The following is a 16,985-nucleotide window of genomic DNA, read 5'->3' as shown; positions in this document are numbered from 1 at the left end:
TTGCAGTTCCGTGTTAAGTTGTTTTGAGCCTGGCACAAATCATGCTTCATTGACAGCATGGCCAATGTTGCATGTTTATAATTTTAAACTCGAAAAAGAGACCCTTAATCTTAGACTTGGGACCACACAGCCACTCCACTGAATAGCAGGCTAATGATTGCTTTGCAATGCTTGCAGTTAGCTGCTGATTCTTTCCAAACTACTCATTGTTGAATTTGCGATTTCCAACTTGTGTCATTTTTATGTCCAATGGCCGATGAGCACCGACACGTTTTATCTGCCAGGGTGGCAGCGTAGCCTAGTGGTTAGAGCCTTGGACTAGTAACCGAAAGGTTGCAAGTTCAAATCCCCCAGCTGACAAGGTACAAATTTGTTGTTCTGCTCCTGAACAAGGCAGTTAACCCACTGTTCCTAGGTCATCACTGAAAATAAGAATTTGTTCTTAACTGACTTGCCTAGTTAAATAAAAGGTCAAATAAAAAAATCGATCAATTTTTTTCTTTATTTCTCTTCATGTGACAAGGACTAAGAAGTATTTGCCAGTAGATTGTCGACTTGATTCATGATGACTGCTAGCTAAGATTTTAAAGGTATGATTTTGAAATGATCAGTCCAATCAAAGCTACTGTAGATATAACATGATCTGACATCATTTTATCTGTGGCCAATGACCTTGAGCCTTCTTGGATGGAGACTTCTAATGTAACTCTATGGCAGCCACTTGGCCAAGGGGCTTGAATTTGAACTCTACCTTTAGACTTTAGCAGTGACGTAGTGTCCCCATGAGTGAGAACACTGAGCCAATCAAGGCACAACGCTCCGTATTTTCTGCTAGCTTGCCCCACCACCACAGAAAGACCTGAGCTGGGCTGAAACACCTGCATATTACAGCTGCCCTACTCAAGAACACAAAAACGAGATCATGTTTGTATGCGGCTTTATTAACTCAATATTTTTTTATACATTGTTTGTAAATTGATGTGACACGTATTAATGCAAAAAAATAACATTCAAAACAGGCAAAAGCCCAATATTGTTTTTGCAAAAATGTGGAATCTCTGCCCCACCTGCCCTGAATGACAGGTCGCCACTGAGGTTTACATTTGAGTCATTTAGCAGACGCAGAGCAATTTAGAAGCAATTAGTGCCTTGCTCAACGGCACAACAGATTCTTCACCTAGTCTGTGACCTTTTGGTTACTGACCCGCTGTTAACCAATTTCTGTCTAGTCTGTGTACTGTTTCAGAGATGAAGAGGCACGTCTTTGACTGTACTATGGTACTGTAAAAGCCATAGCTCTGATTTATAGGGTCAGAATACTAGTCTATCTAGTTTTGAATTAAATTAAATAGTTGCTCTCCCATATATTGTTATTCAAAGACATTTTAATAAGTGCTTTCTATAGTCGTTCTCAACATGTCCTTCTCTAAGCCTCAAGCACCCTGCCTTAATTCTGCACAGAACATCCCTTTTGTACCTCAGAGGCCATTGGATGCTTTTCATTTGTGGAATACATAGTTAGGTGGAATAAATATTTATTTAAAAATACCATATGACATTATCATATGACATTTTTGCACAAAAAAAACAATTATACATCTTGAAAAATATATACATTTATCAATTCACCAAAAAGTCTCACATTTCAAGTCAATTGACATAAGGTTCAGCTTTACGCATTTTAATATGGACAAAGTTCCAGAGCCTTGGTTGTTCCACCGAAACTGCTGTTTACCCACCCCAATCCTGTACCTTCAACACCACCCCCAATCCACCTACATCCCCTACCTTCAACAACACCCCAATCCACCTACAGCCAGTATTGCCTTCACTGATCCAGTCCTTTCAGATCTACACATATCTAGGGGTCAATTTGGAGCTGGGTCGTAGAAGAGTGGTAAGAAGGTGTCTAGGTCGATCTGTGTAGTGAAAAAAAACACCTGCAGGCCAAGCTCCACTGAGTTCACATTGCATACTCAAACTGAAAACATTAAAAAAAACTGAAACCATATCATGACCAAGACTTGACATCTATAAGGTCTTATTTATGCATACATGTAAGCAATGACATGAGAAATATATATATTAGATACACACAAAAAACTAGTCAAAAGTTTGGACACTCATTCAAGGGCTTTATTTTTTTTTTTACATTGTAAAATAAGTGAAGACAAACTAATACGGAATCAAGTTTTAACCAAAGTGTTAAACCAATCAAAATATATTTTAGATCCTTCAAAGTTGCCACCCTTTGTCTTGACAGCTTTGCACACTTAGCATTCTCTCAACCAGCTTCATGAGGTAGTCACCTGGAATGTATTTCAATTAACAGGTGTGCCTTGTTAATTTGTGGAATTTCTTTCCATCTTAATGCGTTTGTGCCAATCAGTTGTGTTGTGACAAGTTAGGGTTGGTATACAGAAGATAACCTTATTTGGTAAAAGACCAAGTCCATATTATGGCAAGAACAGCTCAAATAAGCAAAGAGAAATGACAGAGAAATGACAGACATGAAGGTCAGTCAATATGGAAGATTAAGAACTTTGAACGTTTCTTCCAAGTGCAGTCGCAAAAACCATAAAGCGCCATGGTGAAACTGGCTCTCATGAGGACGGCCAGAGGAAAGGAAGACCCAGAGTTACCTCTGCTGCAGAGGATACGTTCATTAGAGGTAACTGCACCTCGGATTGCAGCCCAAATTAATGCTTCACGGGGGTCAAGTAACAGACATGTCAACATCAATTGTTCAGAGACTGTGTGAATCACGCCTTCATGGTTGAAATGCTGTAAAGAAACCACTACTAATGGACACCAATAAGAAGAGACTTGCTTGGGCCAAGAAACACGAACAATGCACCGGTGGAAATCTGTCCTTTGGTCTGTGTCCAAAGTTAAGATATTTGGTCTTTGTGGGACGCAGAGTAGGTGAACAGATGACCTTCGCATGTGTGGTTCCCACCGTGAAGCATGGAGGAAAGGGGGATGCCTTCAACTGAAATATGTCTTCCGCATTTAATTCAACCCCTCTGAATCAGAGAGGTGTTGGGAGCTGGCGTCTTCGGTGCCCAGGGAACCGAAGTGATTTATTTAGAATTCAAGGCACACTTAACCAGCATGGCTACCACAGCATTCTGCAGCGATACACCATCCCATCTGGTTTGTGCTTAGCGGGACCATAATTTGTTTTTCAACAGGACAATGACCCAACAAACCTCCAGGCGGTGTAAGGGCTATTTTACCAAGGAGAAGAGTGATGGAGTGCTGCATCAGATGACCTGGCCTCCACAATCCCCCAACCTCAACCCCAATTGAGATGGTTAGAAATGAGTTGCACTGCAGAGTGAAGGAAAAGCAGCCAACAAGTGCTCATTATGTGGGAACTCATTGAAGACTGTTGAAAAAGCATTCCTCATGAAGCTGGTTGAGAGAACACCAAGAGTGTGCAAAGCTGTCAAGGCAAAGGTTGGCTACTTTGAAGAATCTCAAATATAAAACATATTTTGATATGTAACACTTTTTTGGTTACTACATGATTCCATGCGTGTTATTTAATAGGTTTGAAGTTCACTATTATTCTACAATGTAGAACATAGTATAAATAAAGAAACCCCTTGAATGAGTAGATGTGTCCAGTCATATATATGGGAAAAACATTGGATGGATTGAAATGTACTTATGTGCAGTGTGTGGATGCATTCTATTGTACAAAAACCAACATCTTCAGTCTGTTTTCTCTTTTAAGATCGCTACGTTGTTCATTCAACAAGGATCTCTAAGTAGTCCAGTGCTTTTACATGATATCTACCTCACACACAGATCTAGCAGACCATGCACCTACCAACTCTTCTGTGAAATAGTGTCACTTAAAGTAAGTACGCACCAACCAAAGGGAGCCTGTGAAGACCACAAGTGTGCGAGGCCCGATCCTGAGATGTTAATAAAAAATAAAGTAGGCACCATGTTTTTATGCCATCTTGGGCCCTGCTCCTACCCCATGTCAATATAACGTATGTGCACTGTAGCCCACATTCAAAACAGAGAGGGGTAACCAATAACAGAGCACGTGGTGAGAAGTCGAGAGGTGTGGGCGCACCACGCATTATCAGATGTATACAGTTTGACTGGGGCACAGGAGTTTTTTTCTGACCTCGTGATACAAGCGGGGGAAAAACTCCAGACCGAAGTGTATAGGGTGCCATTTGGGAAACAAGGATAAGAAGATCAACACGTCAAGCTGTAAAAATAACATACAACAACAAAGAAAATAGAACAGCTGTGGCTGATCAATCTGTAGCTAGTCATCATTTGTAGAGTTGAAATGGGTCTACCGATATGATCACCCAACACAGACAGGTAGCCTGGCGGGTCTCAGTAATTCTGCTTTTAGGCCGGGATTCAATCCGAAAGCACTGTTCAGCGCTTGACATAGGCCATTTCCAATTGAGCATTGTCTACAAGCGTGATCGGATTGAATCGCAGACTAAGTCAGCTTGCACATTGTTGTTGTCGAATGCAGAAACAAGCACACAGGCCAGTAAAAAGACAACTGGATGACATGAAGCACCTTCAGAATACCCTGGGATGCTCTAGAACTCTAGAGGCTATTCTAATCTAGAAAACCACTGACGAAACCTTATTAGCTTGAGTAGACCACAGTCAGTAGAACTCTGGTGGGAAAAACAGTATGTACACAAGGATCAAACCTGTCTAGGATGATTGATGATTAAACTAATCCCTTTCTTACAGTACATGAGTTTCAAAGTGGCAGGCTAGCACATTCTTCAAAATACAATTAACCTAGAAAGAGACATATTCGGTTTTTACTTGTTTAGAGTAAATTAAATGAATCTTCATTACTTATTGCATTAGAGCAGGATTGCCCTTGGCTCGGAAGTCGGATCGTGTGGTTGAAACAAAGGAAACATTTGTTAGGAAGGAAAATCGCAAGGGATATTCTTGGATCCTGGTTAAGAACGTGCCACGTTGATTTCATGGCTAGAAGTCTGGGCTATAAAGAGTAGCCTTGTTAAGAAATCCTTAGTATGGTCAACAGAACGTTTCCGAAACTGCGTCAAGTGAATCCACAGGGTTAGCACTACATTGTGGACTCCAGACTTCACCTTGATGGCAGGCTTTTCAGGTCTATCAATGCCAATTATTTGACAGATTTAGGACCAGGACATTGTCCCAGACCAGAATCTGGGCCATGTTACTAGATACATCTCTCCTATCCTTTCAGCACTGCTTGGGCATTCAGATATACAGCAGCAAGTGGCTGTAATGACACACTACATTCAAGGTGAAGGCTATTGTACTCTACTATGGTATTGGGATTCATGTGAAAGGGGGAGACATGCTGAAGTGTGATAAAGTGTGATAATCCCCATGTGAGCCAGTATCAGACCAGTGACTAGGAGAAAATACCCCCTTCCCTAAACTCAAGTAGGGGATACAGTAAAACCTTCCCCATGCGTTAAGAAAAACATTCCACGAGATAATAAATTATTCACATTTCTTAACTGTCTTTCTTTTAAAAGCAAATAAGAAAATAACATTCTTTGGGATTTTCCTCTTTTTTTAAACATAACAATGATACAATATAATTTAAATCTAAAAAATAAAAAAAGAAGGGATTTTCGCAGTGTTCAACCACCCAGCACATGTAGCGGTTTGGAGGACCTGCTAGGCAAAGTGCTTTCGGGGTGAGGTGGGTTGAGTGATCCTGGGTTCAAGTCAATGGGCACTCAATGAGTTTGATTGATTCTGGGTTTAAGGTAGAAGTTCCCCTAAACCACAGATCTAAAGTCAGGTAACCCTTTCTATAATCCTAACAAACAGAGGGATGAGAACCATCTGACCCTGTGTCAGTGGTTAGGGCCAACTTTGACCTCCTCCAGATTCTGGTGCCTCATCTTTCCCCGAGGGCTGATTGGTTCACAGCATGCTTTGACACGCCCTTCTGTTAATTGTCAATCAGAAGGGAGAGTTCATCCCTAGTTTAGTCTCAAACTGTAGCTTCTGTCTCTTCTGGTAGCGAACCCTCACCCTGCAGACAGAAGGAATGGAAAGGGCAACACATGAGAACCATTTCCCCCCCACATGACATCATTCTCCATCCCACATCCTCACAGAATCCTCTACTTTCAACCCTTCTGTCTTTTCCGCAATCTTCCTCCCATCATACTCCTCCTCCTCTCACCCATTCCTTCCTTCCTCCATCTTACCGTATCTCGTGTAGTTTGACGGCCTCGTTGAGCAGCACCACCACCAGGCAGGACAGGGAGACCAACAGCCAGGCCAGCATGGGGATGTCCTTCAGGCCAAAGGTCAAAGAACTCGACCTGTCCTGCCACAGCTTGTAGTCCACCGTGGCCTGTACCATCTGACCCAACAGACTGGAGATGTGGAGGAAGAGTGAGAGTATCAGATGATGCCAACAAGAAAAACATCTACTGCAGCTGCCCGCTTCACAGTTGTTTGAAACAATTAGGCTTCACACACACACACACACACACACACACACACACACACACTTACACTACAAGGACAGTGAGGCACCACCAGGTGTTGCTGAAAGGGTTCTTCTTCCACAGAGGCTGGGAGCGATGGACGTAACTTAGCGAGATGACCACTGGAAAAGAGGAAGGGAGGACACTTAAGAACACAGGATTCTCCAGGGGCAGAACAGAAGTCAGAGTCTGCGTCTGAAATGGAAACCTATTCCCTATATAACACACTGGTTAAAAGTAGTGCACTATATAGGGCATATGGTGCCATTTAGGATGCATCCTGACTTAACAGATGCAGGGGTGAGAGTTCACCGAGAGCTCCTCCTACCGGTGTGCAGGGCCAGGAACACAGCCATGACCTTCTGAGTGAGCAGCAGGCCGTTGGACAGCTCTCTGAACCAATGGGGAGCGTCCCGAGCCGAACTGACCCTGAGGATATCAGTACAGTTGATGGTGGTGTTATCGGCCAGTGTAAGGTTGTTGGTCCTCAGGCAGACCTCATGCAGCGTGAAGCCAAAGCCTAGCAGGTAGGCACACACGGTCAGGCCAAACTTCAGCAGGAAACAACCCAGGAAGTAGGTCTGCGTCTGCAGGAAGTATATGTAGGAAAATCAAGACGTTAAAAGGAATGCCATGGTACACGTCATGATTAAGATACACTTTATATACAAAAGTATGTGGACACCACTTCAAATGAGTGGATTTGGTTATTTCAGCAAAAAAAAAACAAATGGAGCACACAGCCATGCAATCTCAACAGACAACATTTGCAGTGGAATGGCCTTACTGAAGAGCTCAGTAACTTTCAATGTGGCATTGTCATAGGACGCCACTTTTCCAACAAGTCATTTTCTGGCCTGCTAGAGCTGCCTCGTCAACTGTAAGCACTGTTATTGCGAAGTGGAAACTTCTAGGAGCAAGAACGGCCTCAGCCGCAAAGTGGGAAGCCACACAAGAGCACAGAATGGGACAGCCGAGTGCTGAAGTGTGTAGCGCATTAAAATCGTCCGTCCTCAGTTGCAACACTCACTACCCAGTTCCAAACTGCATCGGGAAGCAACATCAGCACAAGAACTGTTCGTCGGGCAATTCATGAAATGGGTTTCCATGGCCGAGCAGCCGCACACAAGCCTAAGCTCACCATGCACAATGCCAAGCGTCGTCTGGAGTGGTGTAAAGCTCAGCGCCATTCGACTCAGGAGCAGTGGAAATGTGATGAATCACGCTTCACCATCTGGCAGTACGACGGGCGAATCTGAGTTCAGCGGATGCCAGGAGAACGCTACATGCCTCAATGCATAATGCCAACTGTAAAGTTTGGTGGAGGAGGAATAATGATCTGGGGCTGTTTATTATGTTTTTTTTCAAGTTCCAGTGAAGGGAAATCTTAACGCTACAGCATACAATGACGATTCTTCCAACTTTGTGGCAACAGTTTGGGGAAGGCCCTTTCCTGTTTCAGCGTAACAATGCCCCCGTGCACAAAACAAGGTCAATACAGAAATGGTTTGTTGAGATCGGTGTGACTTGACTGACCTGCACAGAGCCCTGACCACAACCCCATAGAACACCTTTGGGATGAATTGAAACACTGCGACTGCGAGCCAGGCCTAATCACCCAACATCAGTGCCCAACCTCACTAATGCTCTTGTGGCTGAATGGAAGCAAGTCCCCGCAGCAATGTTCCAACATCTAGTGGAAAGACTTCCCAGAAGAGTGGAGGCTGTTATAACAGCAAAGGGGGGACCAACTCCATATTAATTCCCATGATTTTGGAATGAGATGTTAGACCAGCAGGTGTCCCCATCCAATTGGTCATGTAGTGTATCAATAATAAGCATCTGACTCAACATATTTGGAGTTGGCCAATCATGACAATCCTCCTAAAATTAGCATAGTGTAATGTCTGAAACCGGGCCGGAGCAGGTATAGTACCTTTCTGGGGATGGCATCTTGGTTCTTCCCTGTGGCTACATTCATCACAGAACTGTCTGGTGGCTTTCCTAAGAATGACACACTGCCAACAACACACAGAGACATGGTTAGTATCATGTAAGTCTACTGTTGTACTAGATAACACGAGTGTGAAACCGATATGGTTAGTAGTGGTGGTGGTACCTGAGCAATGGACAGCTGAAGCAGGAGAGCCACAGGATGTCAGTGATGTTCATGGGAGGAGGGAGCTGGGCAAGGCAGGCCAGAAACTACACCAACAATAATGTAATCCAATATTCAGGTGAAACTGTTGCATCCGCAGTTCTTTTATTATAGCTGAAATGAATTGGCTGTACAGGTGTTCTCTCACCTGGATGAGGACCAGGGTCAGCTGACACTGCAACAGGAACAGGAAACTCTTGCGGATGCTGTAGGTGGTGTGACGTGCCTGGAAAGGAACCAGACATGTCAAATAAATATATTGTATCTTTGTGTGTCTGTACATGTTTTCCAACCTTATCAGAACCAAAATGTTCCCGACAAGGTAGGAAAACAAGAATCATTTGGAAAGTCTGGACTTTTTTCAGGTCCTGAATTTGTTAGTCTTATGGGTTAAGTTTGGGGTTAAAGGTTAGGGGAAAAAATGATTTTATATTTTATATATACTGTGTGTGTGTATGATGAAAATTACAGGCGTCTCAAAATCTTTTTAAGTGGGAGAACTTGACTGACTAAATACTTTTTTCCCCCACTGTGTGTGTGTGTGTGAATATATAATATATATTTATATATCAATCAACCAATCAATATCTATATATATTTTCCACCATAATTAGCAAATAAATTCATTAAAAATCCTACAATGTGATTTTCTGGATTTTTTTTCTCATTTTGTCTGTCATAGTTGAAGTGTACCTATGATGAAAATTACAGGCCTCTCATCTTTTTAAGTGGGAGAACTTGCACAATTGTTGGCTGACTAAATACTTTTTTGCCTCACTGTATGTATGTATGTATTTTGTATTTATTTTTTATCTTATTTATATATATAAATATAAAGAGAAAAAAATACATACATACAGTGAGGCAAAAAAGTATGTATTTTTTCTCTTATTTATATATATATAAATATAAGTAAGATACAAAATAAATACAAAATACATACATACATACATACAGTGAGGCAAAAAAGTATTTAGTCAGCCAACAATTGTACAAGTTCTCTCTCCTATATATATAAAATATATATACAAATAAGAGAGCGCGAGAATGTGGTGGGAAATCCCACTTGTCACCCAACGTCCCCCAGGGTAGCCTAGTGGTTAAAGTGTTGGTCTAGTAAACGGAAGGTTGCAAGTTCAAACCCCCGAGCTGACAAGGTACAAATCTGTCGTTCTGCCCCTGAACAGGCAGTTAACCCACTGTTCCTAGGCCGTCATTGAAAATAAGAATTTGTTCTTAACTGACTTGCCTGGTTAAATAAAAGGTCAAATAAAATAAACTATGCAAAAAAGAACAAAAAAAAGTGCTTCAACATGTCGTAGGCTATTAAACAAGGATCTACCTGATGGTAGGCTCTGCGGCCACCGTGTTAAAAAACAAATTGCTATTTCTCTAATCAATTGATGATCAGATACTTCAGTTATAACTGGTTCTGTTGCGCTCACATTTTACAGTCGATAACTACCTTTAGTATAGTTCCAAACTTTAAAAAAATAAAAATAGCCCGTATAGAAATGAAAACGTCTCTGGTGTTGCAGCATGGGTTCATTCATCTTCTTTCCATCATTTATACAGGCTGTGTGACCTAGCTCTTGGTTGACTCATCCACATCTCTGTGCATTAGTAATGGAGCAGGCTAAATAAATACAACAGAAATCAGAGCGGGAGAGAAGGATGACAATTTTTTTTTTTAAACTTTATACTCTCCATGTTCCAGATGTCTCAACTGCTCTGCTCTGCTCCAGTTCCACTCACATCCTCTGGTGTGTGTGTGTGTGTGTCTCACCTGTTCTATGAGTTTGACCATGCTGACCGACTCCCCCTGGTGGAAGGTGACAGAACAGGCCAGGGTGTTGAGTTGACCAGACAGACTGAGAGGAGACAGACCCTCCACCTCCCCGTTCAGCCCTGCCCCTGTAGCGTAGCCAAACGTCTCCCACGAACACCGCGACGGGTACAGGGGGTCCAGGGCGATGCTGGGGGGAGGCAGGGAGGGGGCGGGGGGTTAGGAAACAATAGTGTGTGATCTGTATTCCTCTCCATACTGTCATTAAGTCCAGCAGTATTATGTGGTTGTAAGTGTACTTATGGACGCACATCAAAGACTATTTATAAATTAACTAGGCAGCAGCTGCCGTGTTTGTGACATGTGATCACGTGTGTGTGTGTACCTGAGGTCACTCTGTAGAAAGAGGCAGCTGTTGCGGAAGTTAGCAGAGCTCCCCAGGCAGCACGTCACTTCTCTGTTCTCCTGCATGATCTTGATCATCTCACACATGGCTACACACACACACACACACAGAGAGAGAGAGAGAGATTTAGATCACTCACGCATGCGTAGCTGTAACACGCATAACTACATTGCATATCTTGTGATAAAATACACTTCTATACCGTGGTCAATTGATTTGTATATTAAAATATAGGAATGTCTCAGTAACAAATACTACGTTTTTTTGAAAAACAGAAAAGTTTGTTTCATGTAAGTGGAGATGTTCAGACTCACTCTCTGGGGTACAGTCGGTGAAGAGGGGCACCAACAGAGGCACGTTGTCAATGTTCTTCAGGTGAGGACGAACCTGGTGGATACCACGAGGTAGCTTCGCCTGGAGGGAGACAGAAGGATTAGCATGAGACAGGGGGAAAGGACAGACGAGGGAAGACCAACAGTGTTTGTTCCTGTACCCGGTTGCAGTCCTCCAGGAAGCTGGGGACATCAGTGGTCTCCTCCTCTGGTAACAGCAGCCCCTCTGCCTCATCTCTGGAGTCTTGATGTTCATCGTGTACGGAGTACTGGCCGGGGCTGTTGGGGGCGCCGTCACAGGGACTGTCTCTGTTTGGGGTCAGAGAGATATGACAGTTCCACCCTGTCTCCAGACCCATCTTCTCTGCAAACACCTACCACATTCACAAAACAGACAGACAATCATCATCGTCACCGGCATCATCACATACATCTCAGCAAACACACACACACAAACACACACACCTTGCTGCGTAGTTCGTCCTCCATAGAGAAGTAGACGAAGCGTATGCAGGCGGTGACCAGAGCGTCTATGAGCCTGACGGTGTCCAGACGAGCCTGGAACTGTGATGACACCATCCCCATGAAGATCTGACCACTCAGAGCCTGAACACAGTCGTCCTTCTCCACACCTCCTATACCCTCTATGGAGAGAGAGCGAGCAGTGGGACAAGACAAAGTTACATTAAGGTACAACATCTTGTGAGTGTAGCAGCATCTCCCTTCCTGCATCCTCCAGTCTTCCCTCCCTCCCTCCCTCCCTCCGTCCCTCCCTCCCTCCCCCAGTCCCTCCCTCCCCCAGTCCCTCCCTCCCCCAGTCCCTCCCTCACCATCAGAGCTCCAGGAGTTCCTGCGGGAGACATGTTTGATAGGGGTGGTGGAGGGCAGTTCTACCCCAGAGAAGAGGTTGGGTCCGGGGGCTAGCTCCACACATTTCCCATTGAGCTGGTTGGACAGAGACACCTGCATGGGCTTGTAGGCAAAAGCAGAGCAGTATCCCGACAGACAGGCCCGTTGGTAGAAGTCCAGAACCTTCTTCCTGTAGGGGGGGTAGACATATTAAGGGTTAATAATAGTTGTCATGAGGCTGCTATAAGGTTGTCATAAGACTGTCATAAGACTTCACGAGGCTGCTATAAGGCTGTCATAAGGCCGTCATAAGGCCGTCATAAGGCTGTCATAAGGCTGTCATAAGGCCGCATAAGGCCGTCATAAGGCCGTCATAAGGCATCACGAGGCTGTCATAAGGCTGCCATAAGGCTGTTCTGACCTGTCGGAGCCAGAGAGGGGGTAGATGTCGGTTCCGTCCCAGACATCAGTGCAGGCCTCCAGGATGAGGTCAGCTGAGCCGTGAGACAACATCTGGACGTTATCTAGAGGTGAGAGGTCAGGGGTCACAGAGGTGCAACAAAACGATTCCAAGAAAGAGGTCAAGGGTTAAAGGAGAGGAGGGCAAGAGATGGAGAGAGCGAGTAGCCAATCAGAGAGATGAGTGAGAGGGGAGAAATAAAAAGAACAAAAGAGCTATAGAGAAAAAAATTATAATAAAAATTGAGCTATTCTCACTGGAAGAGGAGTCTCTGATGAAGAGGGAGATGAGGTGGCTGATGGGAGGTTGTCTCTTGGTAAAGTTATGTTGGCGTCGAGGGACAGACTCCTTGGCCTTCTCCCCACAGGGCAGCTGGTACAGAGCTAGGTGGTTCTCCTGTTTAAACAGCTCCCTCGCCCCGGGAGTGAACCCTGAGAGAACCCCAGGAAGAGAGAGAAGGGTCAGAGTGTATGAGTCTGTATTTCACACAGTAAATGTATACTTTCTCTTCCTCTCCTCACCTATAAGCCTGGAGAGCTCACACAGTCCCCAGGGCACGTGGACGGGCAGCACGGCCCCGTGGCTCTCCTGCAGCGCCAGGTTACTGAGGTGGTCGGAGAAGCGGCAGAGCTGCTGGGTGACGCTGGCGTTGCACAGGTTGAGCAGGATGTTGAGGCCCAGGGGCTTGAGGCTGGGCAGGTGGCACTGCCAACCCTGCTCGTCGAACTGGATACTCACCGGGTTCTGCTGGTCCTGAGACAGACTCAACATCTCCAGGTGGTAATCACACACGTAGTCCTCCGCTTCGTTGTCATAGCAACCCGACATATCCTGTAGAGAGGGGTGGTGAGAAAGAAGAGAGAGAGGGGAGAGAAATGCTGTGTAGTAAGATGACAAGATAATTATATACAGGATGTGTGTGTGTGTGTGTTTTACCTGTTCAGGGCCCTGATCCCCTCCATCAGTGTCGTGGCTGAAGCTGACATTAGATCCTGAGGGGTGTTTGGTGCGTGTGTGTGTCTCCCGTGCTTGCGAACAGCCAGTGTCATGTGACGTCTCGCTGGGCTCATACCCATCCATCATTGGCATACACAGCAGAGCCTCCCCCTCCAGTGTCTGATGGACAGGATGAACAGCCAGACATTACTCTTTCAATCACTGAAAAGCACTCAAGTTAAAATAAAGTAAATAAATAATTAAGTCGTTTTTTGGGGGTATATTTTTCATAACTTTTAGGTCACGATATTCCTGAAGAAAATGTGTTTTTTCTCCATACTATTTTTATCAGTACTATTACATTTTGAATGCTTAGCAGGACAGAAATGGTCCAATTCACAAACTTATAAAGAGAACATCCCTGGTCATCCCTACAGCCTCTGATCTGGCGGACTCACTAAACAGAGAACATCCCTGGTCATCCCTACAGCCTCTGATCTGGCAGACTCACTAAACAGAGAACATCCCTGGTCATCCCTACAGCCTCTGATCTGGCAGACTCACTAAACAGAGAACATCCCTGGTCATCCCTACAGCCTCTGATCTGGTGGACTCACTAAACAGAGAACATCCCTGGTCATCCCTACAGCCTCTGATCTGGCGGACTCACTAAACAGAGAACATCCCTGGTCATCCCTACAGCCTCTGATCTGGTGGACTCACTAAACAGAGAACATCCCTGGTCATCCCTACAGCCTCTGATCTGGCGGACTCACTAAACAGAGAACATCCCTGGTCATCCCTACAGCCTCTGATCTGGCGGACTCACTAAACAGAGAACATCCCTGGTCATCCCTACAGCCTCTGATCTGGCGGACTCACTAAACAGAGAACATCCCTGGTCATCCCTACAGCCTCTGATCTGGCAGACTCACTAAACAGAGAACATCCCTGGTCATCCCTACAGCCTCTGATCTGGCAGACTCACTAAACAGAGAACATCCCTGGTCATCCCTACAGCCTCTGATCTGGTGGACTCACTAAACAGAGAACATCCCTGGTCATCCCTACAGCCTCTGATCTGGCGGACTCACTAAACAGAGAACATCCCTGGTCATCCCTACAGCCTCTGATCTGGTGGACTCACTAAACAGAGAACATCCCTGGTCATCCCTACAGCCTCTGATCTGGCGGACTCACTAAACAGAGAACATCCCTGGTCATCCCTACAGCCTCTGATCTGGCGGACTCACTAAACAGAGAGCAGAGTGGCCTATCATATTAAAAACAAACATTACACACAGCAGAGTGGCTCATCATCCCTGGTCATCCCTACTGCCTCTGATCTGGTGGACTCACTAAACAGAGAACATCCCTGGTCATCCTTACAGCCTCTGATCTGGCAGACTCACTAAACACTTTGTTTGTAAATTATGTGTTGTATTCATAATTTTACTTTTGATACTTAAGTATATTTATATTTTTTTAAACTTAAAAAAAAAAAAACTTTTACTCAAGAAGTATTTTACTGAGTGATTTTCTATTAAGGTATCGTTCCTTTTACCACCACTGTTGAAAAGACACCATCACCTATCAAACGAGTCTCACAGGAACAAGGTCATCGTCTCACGGCAGATAGCGCCATCAGAGCCTTCAGAAAGTATTCACACCCTTGGACTTTGTCCACATTTTGCTGTCTCACAAAGTTTCAAATGGATGTGCCATTTTTGTCAACGATTTACACAAAATATTCTAATGTCAAAGTGGAAGAAAAATTTTAAACAGTCAATTTTTTTTATAAATACAAAAAAATACTAATATACACTATATATACACAAAAGTATGTGGACACCCCTTAAAATGTCTGTTTTCGGCTATTTCAGCCACACCCTGACAGACGTGTAAAAATCAAGCACACAGCACACACTAGAAGGGCAGTGTATATGTGACAAACTGACTTGTTGGAAAGGTGGCATCCTATGACGGTGCAAAGTTGGAAAGTCACAGCTCTTCAGTTAGGCCATTCTACTGCCAATAGTGATTGCATGGCTGTGTGCTTGATTTTATACAACGGGTGTGGCTGAAACAGCCGAAGCGGAAAGCAGCATCGTTGTCGTCAACGTCTTGTTTCATCTGCTGCATTGACCATGCAGACTGAACAGCGAGCGTCAAGAGGTCTCGTGGTGGAGTAACAACAGGGGGTGGGGCATGGTGAGAGGAGGAAACTCTAAAAACGGACGTTACACACAGCAGAGTGGCCTATCACATTTAAACGGACGTTAAACACAGCGGAGTGGCCTATCACATTAAAACAAACGTTACACACAGCAGAGTGGCCTATCACATTAAAACAAACATTACACACAGCAGAGTGGCCCATCACATTTAAACAAACGTTACACACAGCAGAGTGGCCTATCACATTAAAACGGACGTTACACACAGCGGAGTGGCCCATCACATTTAAACAAACGTTACACACAGCAGAGTGGCCCATCACATTAAAACAAACGTTACACACAGCAGAGTGGCCTATCACATTAAAACGGACGTTACACACAGCGGAGTGGCCCATCACATTTAAACAAACGTTACACACAGCGGAGTGGCCTATCACATTAAAACGGACGTTACACACAGCGGAGTGGCCCATCACATTTAAACAAACGTTACACACAGCAGAGTGGCCTATCACATTAATACAAACGTTACACACAGCAGAGTGGCCCATCACATTAAAACAAACATTAAAACGGACGTTACACACAGCAGAGTGGCACATCACATTAAAACAAACATTAAAACAAACGTTACACACAGCAGAGTGGCCTATCACATTAATACAAACGTTACACACAGCAGAGTGGCCTATCACATTAAAACAAACGTTACACACAGCAGAGTGGCCTATCACATTAAAACAAACGTTACACACAGCAGAGTGGCCCATCACATTAAAACAAACATTAAAACGGACGTTACACACAGCGGAGTGGCCCATCACATTAAAACAAACGTTACACACAGCAGAGTGGCCTATCACATTAAAACAAACGTTACACACAGCAGAGTGGCCCATCACATTTAAACAAACGTTACACACAGCAGAGTGGCCCATCACATTTAAACAAACATTGAAATACTGTTAGAAACAGTGAAGTAAATACATCCATACCGGTATATAGGAAGATACGACATACTACCCACCCAGCCACCCACCCAGCCAGCCACACCCCACCCACCCAGCCAGCCACACCCCACCCAGCCACCCCCACCCAGCCAGCCACACCCCCACCCAGCCAGCCACACCCCCACCCAGCCAGCCACACCCCCACCCACCTCGTCCCGGTCCTCTGAGTTGACAGAGAGGTCGTCTCGCAGGTCTTCTTGACTGTCGTTGTGAGGCGGCTCCACACGACCACTAAAGAACAGCACTGTCTCTGGACTGGGGTTAGGCCAGGATAATACACCCCGTTTATCTACACAACACAACACCTGGAGAGAGAAAGAGAGCGAGTTACACACAAATGCACACACACACACACACAC

General features: G+C 44.6%; 1 protein-coding gene across 2 annotated transcripts in view; it reads right to left on the bottom strand.

Moving 5' to 3' along the window:
- Positions 1 to 920: 920 nt before the first annotated feature.
- The window catches only part of LOC115106317 (transmembrane protein 94), a 36,071-nt gene continuing 20,006 nt past the window's right edge, over positions 921 to 16,985 (bottom strand). For both annotated transcript variants that reach the window (XM_029628915.2, XM_029628916.2), the window contains 18 exons: positions 16,776 to 16,931; positions 13,437 to 13,616; positions 13,022 to 13,331; positions 12,758 to 12,931; positions 12,462 to 12,564; positions 12,022 to 12,230; positions 11,657 to 11,835; positions 11,353 to 11,565; positions 11,174 to 11,273; positions 10,839 to 10,947; positions 10,454 to 10,643; positions 8,816 to 8,893; positions 8,629 to 8,714; positions 8,446 to 8,527; positions 6,838 to 7,096; positions 6,538 to 6,631; positions 6,225 to 6,395; positions 921 to 6,046 (listed from right to left, as the gene is read on the bottom strand). In XM_029628915.2, the coding sequence (XP_029484775.1) occupies positions 5,974 to 6,046; positions 6,225 to 6,395; positions 6,538 to 6,631; positions 6,838 to 7,096; positions 8,446 to 8,527; positions 8,629 to 8,714; positions 8,816 to 8,893; positions 10,454 to 10,643; positions 10,839 to 10,947; positions 11,174 to 11,273; positions 11,353 to 11,565; positions 11,657 to 11,835; positions 12,022 to 12,230; positions 12,462 to 12,564; positions 12,758 to 12,931; positions 13,022 to 13,331; positions 13,437 to 13,616; positions 16,776 to 16,931 (2,766 nt within the window). In that variant the 3' untranslated portion in view covers positions 921 to 5,973. The remainder of the gene's footprint in view (positions 6,047 to 6,224; positions 6,396 to 6,537; positions 6,632 to 6,837; positions 7,097 to 8,445; positions 8,528 to 8,628; positions 8,715 to 8,815; positions 8,894 to 10,453; positions 10,644 to 10,838; positions 10,948 to 11,173; positions 11,274 to 11,352; positions 11,566 to 11,656; positions 11,836 to 12,021; positions 12,231 to 12,461; positions 12,565 to 12,757; positions 12,932 to 13,021; positions 13,332 to 13,436; positions 13,617 to 16,775; positions 16,932 to 16,985) is intronic.

This window comes from Oncorhynchus nerka, linkage group LG23 (assembly GCF_034236695.1).
Source record: "Oncorhynchus nerka isolate Pitt River linkage group LG23, Oner_Uvic_2.0, whole genome shotgun sequence".
In the NCBI taxonomy this organism is placed as follows: domain Eukaryota; kingdom Metazoa; phylum Chordata; class Actinopteri; order Salmoniformes; family Salmonidae; genus Oncorhynchus; species Oncorhynchus nerka.
This window is presented reverse-complemented; position numbering and strand designations above follow the sequence as displayed.